Below are 18,915 nucleotides of genomic sequence, written 5' to 3' on the forward strand. Positions count from 1 at the left end.
TCCCTTTATCCCTCTAATCTACAGCGTAACGGTTTGAGTTCCCTCAGCGTGTCTGTTCACTGCCCAGAGGCTCCCAGAGGCTCCGCAGCAAATGGCCTGTTACTCTTATCAGCACCTCTCTCCCCCCTCTGCCTCACTCTGTCTCCCCTCCTCCTCCTCCTCCTCCTCCTCCTCCTCCTCCACCACCACCACCCCTTCACCCCTCTCTCTCCCTGTCATCACTAGCCGTCTGCTACTTAATCCAATTATTCTTTTAAGCTGACACGCTCTGTAACTCACCACAAACTCTTCGGATGACGCCGCTGTGCATCAAGTACACACACATCCAAACACACACACACATACACACACTACCCCCCTTAACACACTCATAGCACAGACAGTTTTACTTAGCACTGCTACTACAAGCATTTCTCACAAATGAAGGTCATGAAAAGTGCAAATTCATGCTTTGAGAGTTCTAATTTAGCACATTCACTACAGTGCTTTCTGGTGGTACATTGTAGTTGCCCCCCTCTGCTGTTTTGTCTATTTTCGGGTGTCCTAACAGAGGCTTTGGCCTCTGCTGTCACCCTCTGATTCACTGGACCCTTGAGGTGACTCTGCCTGTTTCTGTGTATTGTCCTCCACTTCTCTGCTATGTGTTTACCAGCTAATGCATCTGTCTTCGCAGACACACCACCTGACACAGAAGGTCCTGCTCCCTCTTTGTGTGTGTGTGTGTGTGTGTGTGTGGATCAAATGTCCTCACAAGTGTAGAAAGATGAGGAAAATCCTCACCTCTTAAAGAGGATTTTTTCAGGTTAGGCCTTAGGTTTACAATTAAAATTAAAATTTGGTCTAGGGATCAGGGATTTACATCAGGATAAAGTTTAAAGGAGCCAGTACACATGGTACAGTAATACAATAGTCTGTGTGTGTGGATGGTTGTATCCCTGCACATGTGTGCATGTAATATCCTCACTTTCTCTCGTCATTTTCTGCGTTAAAGGTGTGAATCTACAGTTTTCTCCTTCACGCAACAGTTTGTGTGCTAAATGGTCCTTCAGGGTAAAAATAAATGTTATTTTGCAATGTCATCATATGACAACCCGCATCATTGCATCTTAAAAACATTACTCAAATACTGTAAAATTGCTGGCGTAAAGTAAATAGTAAACGTGCAGTAGCAGCCATGACAGGGTAATTAATCCTTGGATTCTGCGATTTCACCCTGGTGCAAATCTTGACAAGTCCTTCTGCTGCAAAGGTCCAGCGAGCGTCACAAAAGGAGCTGCGTTCGGTTGTTTTTGGTGCTGACGCGACAACAGTCAAAGAGTAACAGATGGGGTTCGTAGTGTGTTTGTGTGCGCATGTATGTGTGTTTCAGGGTGACTGGGACTAGAGTTTGGCCACTGTGTGTGTTTGATCTGAATCTCAACTGAGGGAGTCTAAGCAGGCCTGGTCTGTAACTGTCCCCCCTGTCTGTCTGGGACAAGAGGGACAACTTTGGGAGGTTGTGTGTGTGTTTTATTGTATGACTTGCTGAGAGGAGCAGACAGACAGAAAACAAGTGTTGTCCATTTATTGTCTGGAGCTCACAGACTTTTGTTGGCTTTTTTTCAATGAATTGCTGTTTCAACCATTCCTGCTGTTTTCTGTGCCTTTTGTATATTTGTTACTGTCTTGTCTACACACTATATATTATGAAGAAAATGGTTCTGTTTCTTTGCTGTAAAACAATGCTGAAATGTAGAATGCACTTTCTCTCAATGTGTCTCAGTCAGAGGCCAGACTTGGTCTTACTGTATGTTTTTTTTCCTGTGTTATTGTGTTAAAGATATTTTTATGTCATGTGTTTTGCGCTGCACATATGTGGTTGCACATTTCTATATGTGGTAAGTACACTACATCTTGTATCCAGACACCACTCGCACAAGCGTGTGATATTAAGGGACTCTCTCCGGTGCGTAGGTTGCAGCTCTCCACAGCGACACAGCCGATCCATCCGTGAGCCACAAACCATCAACACCAGATCCTCCTCCATCACCATCAGTGCAGCGTTGCCCGGCGCTCACCACTGTATGTGTGATGTCCTCGTGTCGTGCCACATTGTGCTTCCACAGTCATACCACTCATCCTAACCTGACCTGTTTCCTGCTGGGGGGGGGGTTGGTTTGTTTTGTTTTTTCCAGGGGACAGAGGGAGGGAGGGTGGGATGGGATGGGGCAGGATAGGGTGGGGTGGTTCCTCTTCCTGCTCTCTTCTTCTCCTCCCTCCCTCTGTCCCTCCCTCCACCTTGTTTTCTACCTGTGTCTCGATATAATGTTCACCTGTTCCTCTTTGAATCTTTCTCATTTCCTTGCCATTGTTTTCTGTCCGCTCTGTTGCTTTCCTCCTCTACCCCACCCTCTCCCTTTCTCCCTTTTTTCTATCCTGTCTCTCCATCTCTCTGCTTCTCACTGTTGCGATTAACTGGGCTCTGTCTTTATGTCGTATGTCCTTTTAGGCCCACGCCGTGCATCGCTGGCTAATCGATCAGGACAGTAGTGTGAGCTCTGAGATGCCGGATGGCCAAGGAGTATGGCACTATGATGATGAAGTAAATATCTGCAACACGTATATCTGGCTTTTCCTATTTCTATATATCTATATGTATATATATATATATAATGTATTTATGACCATCTTGTATCTGTGACTTAAAGTTTGTGTCACTGTTGTTGCTCTGCTGTTGTTGTTGTTTTTATCTTTATCTCTCTTGTTTTTGTTGTGTGTTGCTTATGGTATTGTAGTTCTGGTTCCTTTGACTTTCTAGTGTTGCTGTTGTGCTGTGAGCTGATTCAGTCAGGTGTCGTGGGATCAGGCTGGAGCTTTTTCTTTGTTCCTGTCCTTGCTTGATGTATCGTACTAACTCGCTGATTTTTAATTTCTTCATTTGGTTGTTTCTTGTTTTGCGTTCTTTTAGTTTTCACGTTTTTCTCTATAACATAAGTGTGTATCTGTATCTATATTAACATCTATATATATATTTATATATCGGTGTCTGTGATTTCTCTTGAAATTAATGTTCACAAGCAGCATATTACATGGCAAGAGTCCACGGGCAAAATATAGCTTTGATATAGTTTCCATAGATTCGATATGAGTTTCAAGTACGTCTTCGTTTTCCTGTCGCACAAACTATTTCACACAACACAGGTAGTGTTACAGTAGTGGTAATAGACAACAGTTCAAGTATTTTTCCTGTGGGTTCTTCTGATTTCCAAAATATGCTTGTGTCATTTGTACCACTGTGTTCGTGTTTAGGATGAAATTAAGGTGTGTGTGTGTGTTTGAGAGAGAGAAAGTGTGTGAGAGATGTGTGTGTGTGTGTGTGTGTGTTGTTGGGTGGGGGCGTCGTCCTCTCTATTCTTATTAGTGTGTTTGTATGCATGCCTTGTTTTTGTCCTTGCATGGCTTCAATCTGTGTATTAGTACAGAATGTGGTTTGAATGTCCGTCTGTGTTGTGTCTGTGCTTCGGTCTGTGTTTGTGTATTTTTCCATTCTGGCATTGCTGTCGAGTACCGTAGATGTGGTTCTGCCTTGCCTTTTTGCCTGTGTCTTTGATGTGTCAGTGTTGTGTATTGTGGCCGTTTGTGTATTTCCCATGTTGCTGTTTGTCATGTGCTGTGCCTGTGTTTTGTCTGGTTTTATCTGTTTTAAACAGTCTGGGATACGTTTGCCAAAGGTTTTTATTGCATTTATCTGACAGATGATCTTGAATCTGTTGTTACTTGACGGAGGAGAGATCATCTGAGTGCAATACTGCTGCTGGGAAACTTGTTCCAGACGACTCTTGCCCCTGATGATTTCCCCTCAAATCCTAGCCTCCCCCCTTGCGCTCGTATCAAATTCCCAAACCTACTTTCCCGATCTCCATATTGCTCCCAAACACTCTGGAGCATTATTGGGTTAACCTGTACTGAACAAAGTAAAGCATTGGAAAGTGCAGAAAAAAGATGGGGTGAACACATCTAACACAGAATGAAGGTAACATGTAGAAGGCAAGTGGATGAGTAAACCATCATCACTAACAGTTTCCCTGGCCATTGGCCCAACACACAACAATATGGAGTATTGTCTTTCCCACAGTGATGCTCATGGATGCGTGTGCATTGGGCAATTGTATTTTTCCATTTTTGTTATGAATTTTCTTTTCCCTTTTGTGTGAATGGGTGATAGATGATATTTTTATTTGTTTATTTATCTGTCAGGACTGTAAACATCATCCTGTTATAACTACAGACCCAGTCCTACAGACCCAGTCCTGCTGGGGCTGTAGACTCAGTCTAATGCTCTTCAAGTTTCTGAACTGGTTTACCAATAACATAAAAGTCAGTCAGTGAGTAGACAGAGTAGAATATAGAGTAGGGTGTCATTTTTGAAAGGAAATATGGTGATTGCTCGGTGGGAGCAGACACATACAAACACATTGTCTGTGCCCAGAGTACAGAGACATGGAAAGAGAGAGTGGTGCAGTGATAGATCGTCCTGAAGAGCCCAGTCCCCCCTCACTGGCCCTTAGCCAACACAGCAGTGGAAAACAACAGCAGCATAAACCAAACCCCTGCAACAGGGTGTCTGCATCCCCTAACTACTGTTTACTAGAGAGGGATAAAGTATTATTTCCCTTCCTTCATCTTCTTCCTTTACTGCCCCAGTTCTGCATCTTAAAAGAAAACTAGTTTATTACAACTTAAATTTTTATTGTCATGTATTTCCAACATTGTACTCAGCAAAGACATTAAAGAAATCTGGGAATGCAGCAAATTCACAAAAAATATGTTCAACATGCCAACAAACATGAGTGGTCAGATGGTCATATAGTTTATAAACAAACCAACAGTTAAGCCTGATTATCTAAATGTCTTAATTTGGAGGTAAAAGTTTAATACTGGCCATAGTGCCACAAATAATACGGCACAACTCAACCTCCACTTAAGTGATGAATAGTTTTACAACAAAAATATCCCTCACGGCCCAAAAAGTGTTTTCCCTATAAACTACCATTATAAAAATGACATCTATAAAACTTGAACTTGAACTGAACAAGGTCAGTGACTACTCTTTGTATTCTGAATTTTTGATCCATGAAGGATCTGTGATAGATATTTGCAACTGACAGTTTGGGTAATGATTTTATCATTAGCTTGTCTGATCCCTCATGTTTGTTACCTAATTGAACCTGGTTTTAGCAAGGTCACTGAGTTCAGAGTTCACGTGGTGGAAAGAAATATTACCATAACCAAGAAGAACCGAATGGCCAAAGCTGCATAAACCATAAGTTCACTCCAGCTTAATTTCATTGTTCTCAGCTTTGGAAACGGAGTAAGTCCAAAAGCATTTAGTGTCATGCAGTTTGGACAGTCAGCATCTTAGTGAGTGAAGCTCTCACCACTCCTCAAACGGGTTGCACAAACCAGGACTCTTTCCCTGAGGGCTGATTTAATTTACACAAAAATCTAACACTTCAACAAACACCCCATTCTACACTGCCCCCTCCTGTAGCACAGAATCGTTAGATGTCAGAGTTCGGTGTAAAGGCTCTGTCCCCTTTGCCATCATTAATAGTTAGTGGGCCTGGAGAATATCCCTTATCATCCCACAGCTCTAATTACCCCTCAGTGAGTCTTTGGAGACAGATGCTCAGGGAGCCAAGCCCCATTCGTCACAGTACGGCTGCATGGCAGCCTCAATATGAAAAAAAAGCAAACTGTCACACTCTGCACTGTCACATAAATTCTCCCCCGTCTCAGTTTCTCTGTTCCAGCTGCTCCCCAGCCCACTGTAGATGCAGACTACATTAGGAAGCCCATTCATGTCCAGCCACCAGCAGTTGGCTGTAATTTGTTTCGGCTAGGGGGGCAGAGTTTCATTTACATGTGAAAGGCCACGGCGTATTCAGATATTGTAACTCTCATTTTTGTCCCAGGGTTATTGATACCAGCCTCACAGCACTCAGATTAAAGGTAGAGGGGGCTTTACTGCTATTGTGCAACACTGCAAAAGTCGTGTAATAATGTCTCAGTTGGCCAGATACCAAGTTTAGGAAGAAGACCGGAGAGCAGGATTCTCCTCGTCTTGCTGACCCATTAGAAACTGATCTTTTCTGGCTTTTTGCAACAGTGAGACGCCTCAAGGGAACAATATGGCCTACAAAGATTACTTTCAATGGAGCCATCCAAAGTAACTATAACCTAAATGGCTTTATAAATACAGACCACACCTACCGTACAGGTTCACTATAGTGTGTTGAAAATTACTTTAAAAAGGTAGATTCATCTTTAAAATTGGAAATTATAAACTCAAGTAGAATTCACATAGCTCTTCAGGTAGCAAAATCTGTCAAGTTCAATATCTATTTCACTACATCTCCAAGCACATTTCACTAACAAGAACAAGATATCTTAGTACAATGGTAAATGTGCAAACCTGATCTTGTCAGTAGCCCATGAGGGGGCAAATATACAAGTAAAATTGTGCTGCTTTTGTCATATGGACATACAGAATGGATATGGAGTTCCAACTGAACAGCAACATCCAATAAACTTGTTTCAAGATTGTAGCTATGAGGAGAGAGTAGAAATTAAAATGTATTTCAACTGTCATAAAGTAATGTGCCAGTCAGTGTCTAGCTACTAATACAGAAAGATTTAAGGAAGCCATGTCCAGACTTTCTCAGATTATATATGTTTACTTTTTGTTCCTTTGTGACCCCACCTTCACAATTAAATTTCACATTTCTTATGTATTTTGTTTGTTTTCATTTAAGTTCTGTTAATTTCTAACTTCTGTCCCTTTACCCACACTTAAATCTCTAAATCAGTTTATGTGACAGTTTTGACTTTGGTTGACCTTTAAACAGCACCATTTGTTTTTCCTTTTCCACTGAAATCCTAAGGCATATTAGATACCATCAGATTTAATTTTTTTGTGTGTTTACTTAACAAAAAGAGAGAGAAAGCGAGAAACTGAGCGACAATCAATGTGCATGCATGCGTGCATGTGCATGTGTTTTAGGTGAATGCGCAGAGTGCATGATGAAGGTGGAAGTATACTCCAAAAGAAGTGCTGGTCGGAAACTTTGAAAGCTCTAGGAAACTCCTTTGCAATGGACAATCTCTCATGCCCACTCTCTGCTCAGATTGGCCAGGTGTGTAAACCACAGGTATAATAATATGCACAGGTCCAAGTCCTCTACAATTTTCCCCACAGTCATGCTTCTGCCGTGTCCACTTTAGCATTGATGAAGACCTGGCTGGCTGTTTGAGAATGGAGACAGAAGAAACTGACCAAAAATCAAGAAAAAAATAGGAACAACAGCCAGGACAGATGTGCTCAGTGTTTCACAGACAGACTCTGTCTGCTTGACATTTTCAAGTTAAACCTTCATAGCTTCACAGACTGGAACAGGAAAATCAAATGTCTATGCTCCCTATACTGGCAATATGATCTTGTTATTATGTGTTTAAGTTTGATTATTGGAAACAGTTAAAGTAGGTTACAGATTAACTCTTGCAATTAAAAAATGAAGATGTTTTGATGTTATTTTGCAGCTTTACCATCATATATTATTGGCTGTTCAGGCTAAAGTAGCTTCAACCACTTTGTAATTTTAAAAGGTCATATCTAGTTTTCCATTTAAGTGCCTTTTAATATGTCTTAATAGTGTGATATATTAATGCAGCCTCACACAAAAAGTGTATCTCGCTAAACACTGGTGGTTTTTGGTGTAGCTATCACTAGCTATTAATGCAGAGTAACTGTAGTCTCATTGGATTTTAGTGCAGCCCACCACCAGGAGTTAGGAGTGTAGACAGACAGAAGATAAATGTGATGAAAACAGCACATTTTCAAATGAAACCTAAAGAGATCTGAAGTTACAGATTCCTGGTTTGTTTGTAATAATGATGCAGAGTGTATAAAATAATACAATACAAGAAAGGACACTGTAAACAATGGTTTATTGTAATTTTAATGCTGACTGTAAATATTCCAGTGTTTAAAATACATATTTTATCTTCTAGGCCCACCTCGACCTAAACTCTAAGTATGCAGGTGAAAATGAGCCCAGTCAAAATATGTCACTACCTTGGGCCCCATCTGTCTTTGGCTGAGTTGCACCTCTGCTCGTGATCTCCTCTTTCAGTTTCCTCCAGTTTATTATTTGTCCACCTCACTTTGACGCCTAGCTTTTCACACCCACATTAAGTTTCCCTTTAAAAAAAAAAAAAAAAAAAAGTTCAAACATAAAGTTGGCCTCCCCACATGGTCGGACGATTTGCACGACCTCGTTCAGTTTGAGTATACCGCTGCCTGAACTGAACGCCTGCATTATGGAAGGTTGCTGCGAGCTGCATATATGTGTGTGTTGACCATGAGCGAGTGTGTGCTATGCACCTGCATGTCCTGCACTGTAGGTGAATGCGTGTTGATGAGTACATGAGTATGTCTGTGTGTTTGTGAGTGTGTGTTTGAATCTGCAAGGCAGCATTAAAGTAGTTAAGCGGAGGCAGCTGAGTAATTGGCGTCAGATTTATAATCTTTCTTTTGACTTCACTCGCCCTGATTGATGAGAGCATCTCCCTTAATTGCTTGTATTTAATATTTATTAACAGGTCAATCTCAGATACAGCTGGCAGCTCAGCATCTGGCCCATGAGCAGCAAATATTAACTCTTCAAGTGGAAATCAGCATGGCAACATCAAATATGTATTTGTTTGTTAATTAAGTGCTGTCTGAATGGGTCCCTTTTTGCTGCACACAGAAACTCTGCCGCTTCATTGTAGATAACATGGTGACAGAAGGTGTGTAAGAGAAGGGGAAGTGGGTAAGAGAGAAATCAGATTCTGACTCAGCAAAGCAGTGCAGATGAAGATGCCATCATACTGTCAACAAGACTGTGGGAGAAGATACTGTACTCACACCCACTGGAGCACACGCTCAGTGAAGCTCCCAAGGCGCATTTATTTATCATCACAGTCTCCACTGTGCCCAAGACGTCCTCTCTTCTCTCTGCTGCGCCGTGTACCTCTTGCTCTTTCCATCCGTCTCGTCTTTCATCTTTTCATCCCCGGTCCGTTTCCTCACCACTTCCGCTCTTTATGGTGAGAAATGAGGCCGATCCTGCACTGAGGCAAGCTGAAACAAATGTTGGGAAAATGCCACTGTCCCACAATGCAAGTGGTAATGACATACTGTAAGATGACATATAGACCATCAGATCCAGATCCAGTGCACTGAGAGCAGTATAATGCTGACAGGCAAAGGGCCTGTAGGGTACCATATAGGGCCAGCTACAACGTTTACAATTAATGTCAACAACTTTACATTAATGCACTCACTTCATTGTTTGATTTTTTTCTTCCAACAGATTACAGCTGCTGTGTAATTAGATATCTGCAGTAGAGCCAAACCAATACATCAGTCAGGCCAATATTATAGTTTGATTTTATCACCCATACATTGATATTGCATTGTGTATCAGCTGATAAGTAACAAGAAATTAAGTACTATCATGATTAAATAACTTATTTCATTTTCACAAACATAAACTTGCTTAAACAACACATCACTATAATGTTTATGTAGTTGTTGTAATTTAAAAAAAAAAGCTTTATAGGCTGCATTTCTATTTTTGTTCATTAGATTTCCTGTGAGTTCTACAGCTTTACTATTTGCTGTCAGTATTTTTGAAAAATGTATTTTTCAACCATAGATTGTCCCACCAAGTGATTGGGTCACAACTGCTTAAGAAAGAAATATAAGGAAACCTAATCTGCAGCGCAGCTGTAATTGAGATTTTTTATTTATTTATTTATTTATTTAAAACCAACCATTGGCATGGTTTTGTGTTTGTCCTTAAAATAAAATGGAGGGGGTTTTCTTCTAGACTCACGATTTTGCATCTGTGTCACTGATCATGGCGGAAATCCAGTTTGACCAGTGACTCAGGATTTACTCAGTGTTAGAATTTGATATAAATGTGCCTTTTGAGTAAGGGCTGCTAACCCCACTCTCTCTTGGCTTGGAAAGCATTGGCAGTATTGCTGTCGTCGTAGGTTTACAGCTCTAAAGTGGATGATATGTTATAATAAAACAGTAGGGTGATGCTTTTGCTGTACTTTTTCTTCAAAGGAAACAGTACAGTTCATATTCTCGGGGGACTTATAGTAGAATTGCATTATGTCCCACTTTAATAGAGTCATGTCGACAGTGGCAGGTGAACTCCAAGAGGAGTTTGTATCTCATAGTTTCAGGACAGTACATTAGGTCTGAATAGAGTCTAAAAACTTGGGCCGCTTCAGCTCTGCATGTATTAACCAGACTTATTGAATTATGGTCTGGCTGCTCGGATCCTGTCTGATGCTGACTCAAGCCCGGTGGTGACTGATGGGTAGAGCCTTTGTTTTAAATTATGGAGTCTGTGTTTTCAGCCAGTGTATAGATTTTGCGCACATACAAGAGAGGGAGATATGGGGAGTTGTGAAGACAGAATTGCTCCACTGTGATGCTCTTTCTCTCTCCTCTCGCACATCTTCACTCTGTATTTCCCCATCTCTGCCTCTCCACTTATGAAGATTAATGGGAGCCTGGCCCTGCGCAGACATATTGCCACTGTCATTCTTCTCTATTGCCTTCATCTTTTCTGCTCCCCTCCCTCGTCCGAGTATTTCTAACCCCCTGTTTTTGTCTCCCACAGGTCAGTCTGCCTTTGTCACGTTGAGGCACATGTGCATTTGTTGAGGCTTCTGTATATTACCGTATGTATTATATTATGTATATATATGAGCCAGTGTGTGTGCTCTGACATGTGATATGTAATCTGTCTGCAGAGTGAAGGCAGTTTTAACACCCGCTGCTGTTAATGCTGAGTTAAATCGTGCTTCTGACAGTTCAGATGCCAGGCAGGCTTAATGTAGCTTCTGAGGAAGAGCTGAAGCACAGGATTGAATGTGTACATTGTGTGTGTGTGTTAATGTGTGTGAAAGTGTGAGTTTTATGCCAGGGCTGCAGTAATCAGCCTGGCCCAGCCCATACTCTTCTTTGAAGCTGCTGCAAGCCAATACTGCAGAGCATCACGCTGCCACTAGAGGGCCGTTATGCTAAATTGAAGTGGTCCAACCTCACATAGAGACATCATTGACACATTTGAATTCAAAACTAGGAATATTGTACTGAATATTGAGCGTTGAGTCCTGCACCTGTTGCATGGTTATGAAACCAGGTTCTTCAAAGCATCTGTAGATGTAACACACACAATACATAGTTGTTTTCATGCTGCAAGTTTTTTCCCCCTTTTTCTCCAAATTGATTGTGTCCAGTCCTCTTATATTATGGTCCTTGCTGCTTCTTTTTACTTGGATGTGAGGATATTTACCAGCATGAATGAAATGAACAGTACAAAGAGTCTCATGTTTCTCTCCCATGTCCCTCCCTTCACTGAACAGTTGAACTTACCATCCTGAGTCAGTTTTGTAGCAAGATGGACCTGATCCCCATCTGGCTTCCCACCCAGGAACTTTGTTAATGAAAGCTGGAAATATTGCAGCTTGAGGTCAGACCCTTGGTGCACTTTGAAATGGAGGTGTTATTCATGTGTGGTATTAGGCAGCATGTGAGTGGCAGTGAGAATAGGGGCCAGACGAGGGCAAAGAGTGTGACAGGTTGAAGAAAGACAGCTGACAGACTACCAGTGTTTATGTTCATTCCTCCCCCACCTTTTCAGCTATAGTCTCTGTTCTCTGAGACGTCAGGACATGGGTAATAAACCACCACAAGCAGCACACGTGGACAGTTGTAGCCCTTTATCCTGCCAACAAGAGGGGCTCGACACAGGGTGCAGAGGGCATGTCTGTCCCAAACCTAAATCATCCCTGTTACGAAACAGGAGTGTGGCCTACGCTTTGTAATGATCTGAAACCACAGTGGGCCACATATTCTGACAGTCAGTGAGACTCCTGCCTGTTCAAGAGAATAATGAGAATGCATCATTTCATGCTGGCTCAGAGTTACAACCTAGATACTCATGATGCTGTGAACGTCAGCTGAGCCTGCTGGCATCAAATACAAGCCTGATGCCTTTCTTTCTGCCATCTTCATTGACTTGTCATTTTAAAGAAAATTGGTGTCTGATATATTGTTTTTTCACAAAAATGGCCAGTTACTTAGTTAAAAATTCTTAAAATGACATCCTCTCGCAAAAAATCAAGAATGTATGTATGCAAAAAATTGTCGTTTCAAAAGTTTAAAGGGTAGATTCACATTTTCTCATGTCTGTCTAAATTAATAATCAGGTCCCTGTATGTACTTCAAAGCAGCTTTTAGCTCCTGTAATCATTCCTCCTGCCCATACTGATCATTAAAAGATTCCCTCCAAAGGAAGTGATGGAGGACAAAATTCACAGCTCTGTGCAGAAATGTAAATGAGTAAATCAAATGAAAAAAGTATCCTCCAAAGTTACAGTCTTTGGTATCAACGTCCCATTTTAACTTAAATGTAAACATTGATTCTGTATAGGCACTAGAGTTTTAAAGTTCTCATATCACACTTACACTTACTTGAGAGACATATGGACATGATTCACCTCCAAACTAGTTTTTAGCATACAGTCATGCTTGTACATTCACATGTTAAATTTAAGGTGAGTATAGAGAAACTTCTCAATGATCAGCCTCCACAGATGAATGTGAAAACAACCTTCCAACTTTCAAAGTGACGTGACATTAAGAAAAAAAAAACACATTATTGTGTGGAGGGGGACTTTAAGTCATTGACGCTTGGTAAACACCTCCAGAAAAATCCTCCAACATCACTCACTTGATTCTATCACACCTTAAGAAGTTCTGTCACTTAGGACCTGATAAGTTCTCATTCCCATTTTCAGATGAGTTGAGTAACTGCAGGCTGAGAGCCAGAGGAGGTTTATGTCAAAAGGGAAGAGTTGCAGTCCCTTTCCACAGAGGACCACAGGATAATTTGTCATGTCTTCATGGACATTAGTGTCCGGAGTCCCCTGCCCCGCATTCTTTGGCAACAGAGCTCTCATCACTGTCCAAACTCAGTACTGTGGACAGGAGAGACGTCCCACGTGATGTTTTTGCCCAGGTCACGGTCCAGTGGCACTGAGTAGTGCGTAGCCTTCTTTCTACATTGCCCCCTCCTTCCCCTCTCCTACGAGCATTTATCTCTCTGCATGGTTTTGGCAGCGATGTGCTTTTCCCAGCATTTAGCAAGGAGAGGGAGAGAGGAGGGGAGAGTTAGAGAAAAGGGGGCCTTTTCAAGCGGGGAATGATGGACGCTTTATTAAAAGAGGCAGGGCCTTTTGAGAGGCTGGCCCCTCCATCCTCAAGTCCCCCCCCCACCCCACCCCTCCCTCCCCGTGTGTCTGGCCCATTGTCACGGGGCGGTGGCAGCAACCCCCCCACCACCACCAGGCGCTTTGTCACTGTAAGTCACCTCAGAGACTGAAACAGACCCGCTTCGAAAAAACACACCCATTCTCCACAGCAGCTCTACGCTTTTTTTGGTATTGCCTGGTCCATGAAAAAAAAATGATTGTCTGGCTGTCACAAAACATACAGGAGACACACAGACGGGCGTGACGTGTGGGGAAGAAGGGACAGGAGAAAGGAGGGATAAAGTTGGGGTGACACAGAGTGTTTGGGGTGCAACAAAACCTGATAAGTGGAGAGGATAGCTGAGGTGGCGAGCAGAACATAGAGTGTGATTGAGGACAGAAGACAGAAGAAGTAGTTCGGGACGAAGGAGAGAAAATAAAAAGTTAAAAAAAGTTAGATAAAGTGGAAAGAAGTTGCCAAAAGTGAGCCAGGACGTAGGTAGGAAACCCATGGGGAGAGTGTGAGGTACCCATTTGTTTTTGGCTGCGTGTGAAGTGTGTGTCTTTAGATACAGGCAGCATTCCTCCAGAGATAAACCCTTGGGCCCCCGTCCCCTCAACCCCCACCCTCCACAGTCTCTCCACCCACCATGCTTACTCAAGTGTGTGTGTCTGGGCATTTGTGTGTGTGTGTGTGTTCGTGTTTTCGTCGGACGGGGGTCTGCATGCCCTGTACGGCAGCACTTGCAGGGGGGCAACAGAAAAGACAGCTGTGTGTTTGAGAGAAACAGAGAACGTAAGAAAGAGAGAGTGGAGGGCCAACAGGCATGCCAGTCAAGACCGTCACTTTTGGAGTGAGTACCACCAACTCTGCTGTTCTCCGTCTTCTCTTCACCTTCCTCCGTCTGCACTCTCGCTTCATCTCTTTTCCTGTCACTCTTTTTGTCTCTTCACATTACCTCCCTCTATCTGTACGTGTCTCCGCCACTCTTATTTTTATTGCTGTCTGTTTTGCAATGTTTTGTTCTGTTATAAAATCCTTGGTTGCAGATGTAATGCACCTGCCAATGTTCCCTGTCTTTATCCTTTTACATCAGACAGTGATGGGCCAAGACTTTTGTCACTGGCTTTGCTCCCAGTTTCAATCCATTTCTTTCAAATGCACTTTTTCTCAAACACATTAATATTTATGTATTTGTGTTTACTTTTTGTCCATTTTGTTAAAGCTCTTTTTTTATTCAGCGCATGCCTTGTTTGTGTTTGCTCTCGGTTTACTAAGTAGTATTCTTGTTCTCCGTCCCTTCACATCGACTGTTTTGGAGACATCTCCCTGGATCCGCTTTCACTGCTCATTTTTGTTTTTGGTCCTGAATATGCCCTCGTCTTTTCAGGCTGACACTGAAAAAGAAAAATGAGAGACAGAGAAAGAGAAAGCGATGCAGGTCATGGAGATGTAAACATTAGTCCTGCTTAATAAGAAAGTGATGAGCCACTTTCTTATTGCAGACTAACTTCTTATGATTTTGATTTAAATTATGAGTGAAGAGAAGTGATGGAGCATTAAAAACACATAGCAAGTCATTGCTTACAGACCCAAATATAAACTCTGTTGATCAAACTCATCAGACGGTGCCTGTCATGGGGAGGGCTTGATTGCTTGGGAGTATCTTTGAAAGTTGTGATGCATGTGCATCCAAGATTAGTGTAAAGTGCGTATGTGTGTGGGTGTGTATCATGTTCTGTTTTTCCTCCTTAAGCTTGTTTTTGACTTTATTTGCTCCTCTGTTTGATGTTCAGATTGTATGATGTCAACCAGGATTAGCTCTGGTAAGTAAACTAGAGGTCAGTAAACTGATTAGCGGGTCAATTAATGAGATTCTTTCAGCGTGGCTTCAAGGAAGACTATAGACTATTTAATCTAGTGAGCCAGCAGAGGCAATGGCAACACAGGGCACACGATCTCATGGATGCGTATGAGCGCTAATTTTGTGTCAACCAGAGTTTACCTGGAGTAATAGGAGAAGCAGTTTGTGTGAGGTTTTACTTTAGATGATGCAACTTGTAGAAATGTGCCTATTGTGTTTATGGTTTATCTGTCTGAGGATGAACTGCAGTCAATTTACGATGCTGTCAGTTGAGTTTATTCATCTCAGAGTCCTCTGTTGTCTAAAACTTCTACACTTCTTGTAGTATTTCATCATTGTTTCCCTCCCAAAGATAAGAGAAATTTGCAAGTAAAAAAGACCAACTTGACTTCGGAGGAATGTGGCCAATAGTTAGTTTAAACAGCCAGAACAGTGTTGTATAACTGAGAAGACCAATAAGCCTCTTTACTTGAGTAAAAGTGCCAATACCACAGTACAGAAATACTTAAAAGATTTTAAAGATAAAGTCCTGCATTTAAAATTTTACTTTAATCACCCAGAGAATGACTCTTCTCTTTGTGCTTTAACATGCAAGCAGCATTTTAATGTTGTAACAGGAAGAGGTACGACCAGGTTTAACTACTTTTGGTTTAACTGTTGAATAGTTTAATTTATAAGGAAACATATTTTATAAACTAACCACTTTTTGTAGGTAAAATAGTAGCCAGTCACTATAGCAGTCAAATAAATATAGCTGAGTAAAAAGTACACTTAACACTATAGTGTAATTGAGTTCTAGTGTAAAGTATCATAAAATAGAAAAGTACAAGTACCTCAAAATTATACTTAAGTGCAGGGTGGTGCAGTGGTTTTCTGTAGCTGTTTTTTTCAGGTGCAATTCTCAAGCATTATTCAATTTACAGCATAGATATGCCATCAATTATATTAAGTTCAGGTGTTTAATTTTACAATGATAGACTTTAATTTCATGGATTTAAAGTTAGTCTGATATTTGGACTGAAGTTACTTCTCATATACTCTTTCTGTCCCACCAAATGGTTATACTAGGTATGAACACTGTTCATACTGTGTTACTGTGCAGGAAAACACAGAATGTTTACCATATCGCTCTATCCTCCATAGGTTCCAAACCCTATCTCCACCCTATGGCTTTCACCTCCTTTGTCATCCCCACAAAAAAATCACAATAACCATGACAATCTCATCTACAAGCGCAGAGGCTGCAGCAGGGCAAGATATAAAGAGACAATCAATGAGTACGGCAGGGACAAACAGTGGGATACAGAGGCGGGAGGGGGGGCTGGGAGTGTGAGAAAGTAAATAATAAAAATGGGGCGAGACGCTTCACCACATACAGGGAATGGAGGCAGACAGACGAACGGTGGGACAGACAGGCAGATTTACATACAGACAGACAGTGTAGAGTTGGGGAATGTAACCGCTTCATCCCAGTGGCCCGCTCGCTTGCTTCCTGTAATTGTGTCCATAGCTGAGCGGTCCCACGGGTCCCAGTCTGACTGACTCTACACTTACTACATCTCTGTAGCCGGAAACAGCCTGCTGCCTGCTCAACCTTCTCAAGCAGCCTGAGAGATGAATGCAGGGATGGAGGCCTGAGAAAAAAAAAAAAAGGACAGAGGAAGAAAAAATCAATTTCTAGAACAAATGCAAGTCAGCAGAAATGGGTGATGAAATAGCTGTTTAAGCACACTCTGCAGGAATTTCCATATCCGCTGTTCAGTGTTCCCCTAAAACATATAGAAACCATCCAGTCGCGCTGTTTAGTTTAAATACATCGAGATATTGAGTTTAGTAGGGAAAAAACAGCAGACAGAGTTTGGTGCGTTGGCACAATTTATGTTGTTTAAAGTTCAGGAAATTATTGCAACTAAAGCAGGACTTGTGACATGCTGAACATAGGTACATACCTTATTTTCACCTTTCTGCCGGGTGTACAAAGAGCTGTGGTGGCGCTTAAAATATTTATGATTTGCACCTGGTGCTGTGTCTGCAAATTCATGTTGTTGTGTGTGTGTTTGTGTGTGTGAGAGAGAGAGAGAAAAGGGGAGAGAGAGAGAGAGAGAGAGAGAGAGAAGGATTCTCTGTGTTGTGAATTTCATGTTAATTTTAATAGAAATGCTGAGATTTTCTGAGGCAGATGATAGTTCCATATCCCAGAGAGATCACTCTGATCTTTGGCAGCGAGATTCTCCCATTGACATTCAGTGGAGGAGCTCCAGGATTTGTCTCTCGATTGCACTGGCAAGATAGTCCCAGCTATTCTTTCTCCAGCAGCGTGACCCGTTCAGACTTAGACTAACCTATCTAGACTGTTAGAAAAAATATTTTGCATTAAACAAGTGGTTTAACCCCCAAGATAAATCTTAGTGGTTAAATGATTGATTTTCTGACTATTTATTCTTACAACTTTTTACTTTGGCTGGCTTTTTGTCTTGTACAGTGTTTAAACAATCTGAAAAGGAAAAATTCTTAGGTTGGACTGCTTACCACACACATCCACAATTAGGCCCTGACCTCTCTGTGTGAGGCATCACAAAGAGATGTTGCCTCATTGTAAATGGTCAGTTGAGGACCCGTCTTAAACTATAGCTGAACGAGCAATTAAAAATCACAACAAAATGTCAATTTTCAACTGATCAAATAATAGGAACAGTTAAATGAATGCTCTCTTGCTGAGGTGTAGTGACTGTAGTGATCATCTGAGTAAACCAAGTTGTTTTTCTCATTCCTATTAGATCAACAAAAGCAGATGAGACAGAGGCTACTGTGATTGCAGTACAGCGTTACAGTATCTGGAAGTAATCTTGCAACAGTGTTCATACTGCAAAGAGATAAAAGGGGGACATTTTGCACGAAGATTTAATACAGATGGAGCGATAGCACACTAAGTTCAGTCAGCTATTTTCAAGCCCACTGTGGACACACAGCAGCCTGTTCTCAAAGCATGATCTTTACAGTTAGATCACAGAACATGGTCTTAAGATCATCAGTCTGATTTCTTCTCTCCAGTGTCCCTGCCTCCACATTCGAGCCTCACATTGTTATTTTCTCCCCCTTTACACACACAGACACACACATTCAATTCGATTCCATTCAGAGTCACATGATCGATCTCTTGTGAAAATGATGATTCTTCAGGTTTTATAGCTGTGCGTTGCAGAGGATCTTCGCGGCTGGGATGCAGATGTCAGGCCGTGCCTCCTTGCGCATACATACGCTCACATATGTATACATTGAGTTTTCGACCACTGCAGTCCACCGGCGACGGGGGTGATGTCATCCTGTCTGCTGCAGCAACCGGCAGAGGAGGCAAGAGAGGGGGGAGAGAGAGAGTGAGAGGACTGAAAGAGGCAGAGGATAGAAGGAGGGATAGAAGGCAACAGGAAAGAAAAACTAAGATAAAGATGAGAAGAGGAGAGTTCAGTAGAGAGGATTTTCTGTGATGAGATAGGGGAATAATTTTACTTCGTAATTATGAGGAGCCTTGCACTGTCTTAGCCTGAGGACAGTTGCATGCACCTTGCAGGACAGCGTGTGTTGATATTGCTAATGTTAACCATGGAGCTGCTGAGCAGGTTATTGTCTTGTTTCCTTTGCTCCAAACAGTTTGATTAATGTGCTTGCCCACTTTATGCTCAGCCCCAGA

At 41.9% G+C, this 18,915-nt stretch overlaps 1 protein-coding gene across 1 annotated transcript in view; it reads left to right on the forward strand.

Moving 5' to 3' along the window:
* The window catches only part of ank1a (ankyrin 1, erythrocytic a), a 101,128-nt gene that overhangs the window by 43,163 nt on the left and 39,050 nt on the right, over positions 1 to 18,915 (forward strand). The window contains exon 2 of the mRNA XM_018668615.2: positions 2,489 to 2,581. Within this exon, the coding sequence (XP_018524131.1) occupies positions 2,489 to 2,581 (93 nt within the window). The remainder of the gene's footprint in view (positions 1 to 2,488; positions 2,582 to 18,915) is intronic.

Source organism: Lates calcarifer, linkage group LG13 (assembly GCF_001640805.2).
Source record: "Lates calcarifer isolate ASB-BC8 linkage group LG13, TLL_Latcal_v3, whole genome shotgun sequence".
Classification (NCBI taxonomy): Eukaryota; Metazoa; Chordata; class Actinopteri; family Centropomidae; genus Lates; species Lates calcarifer.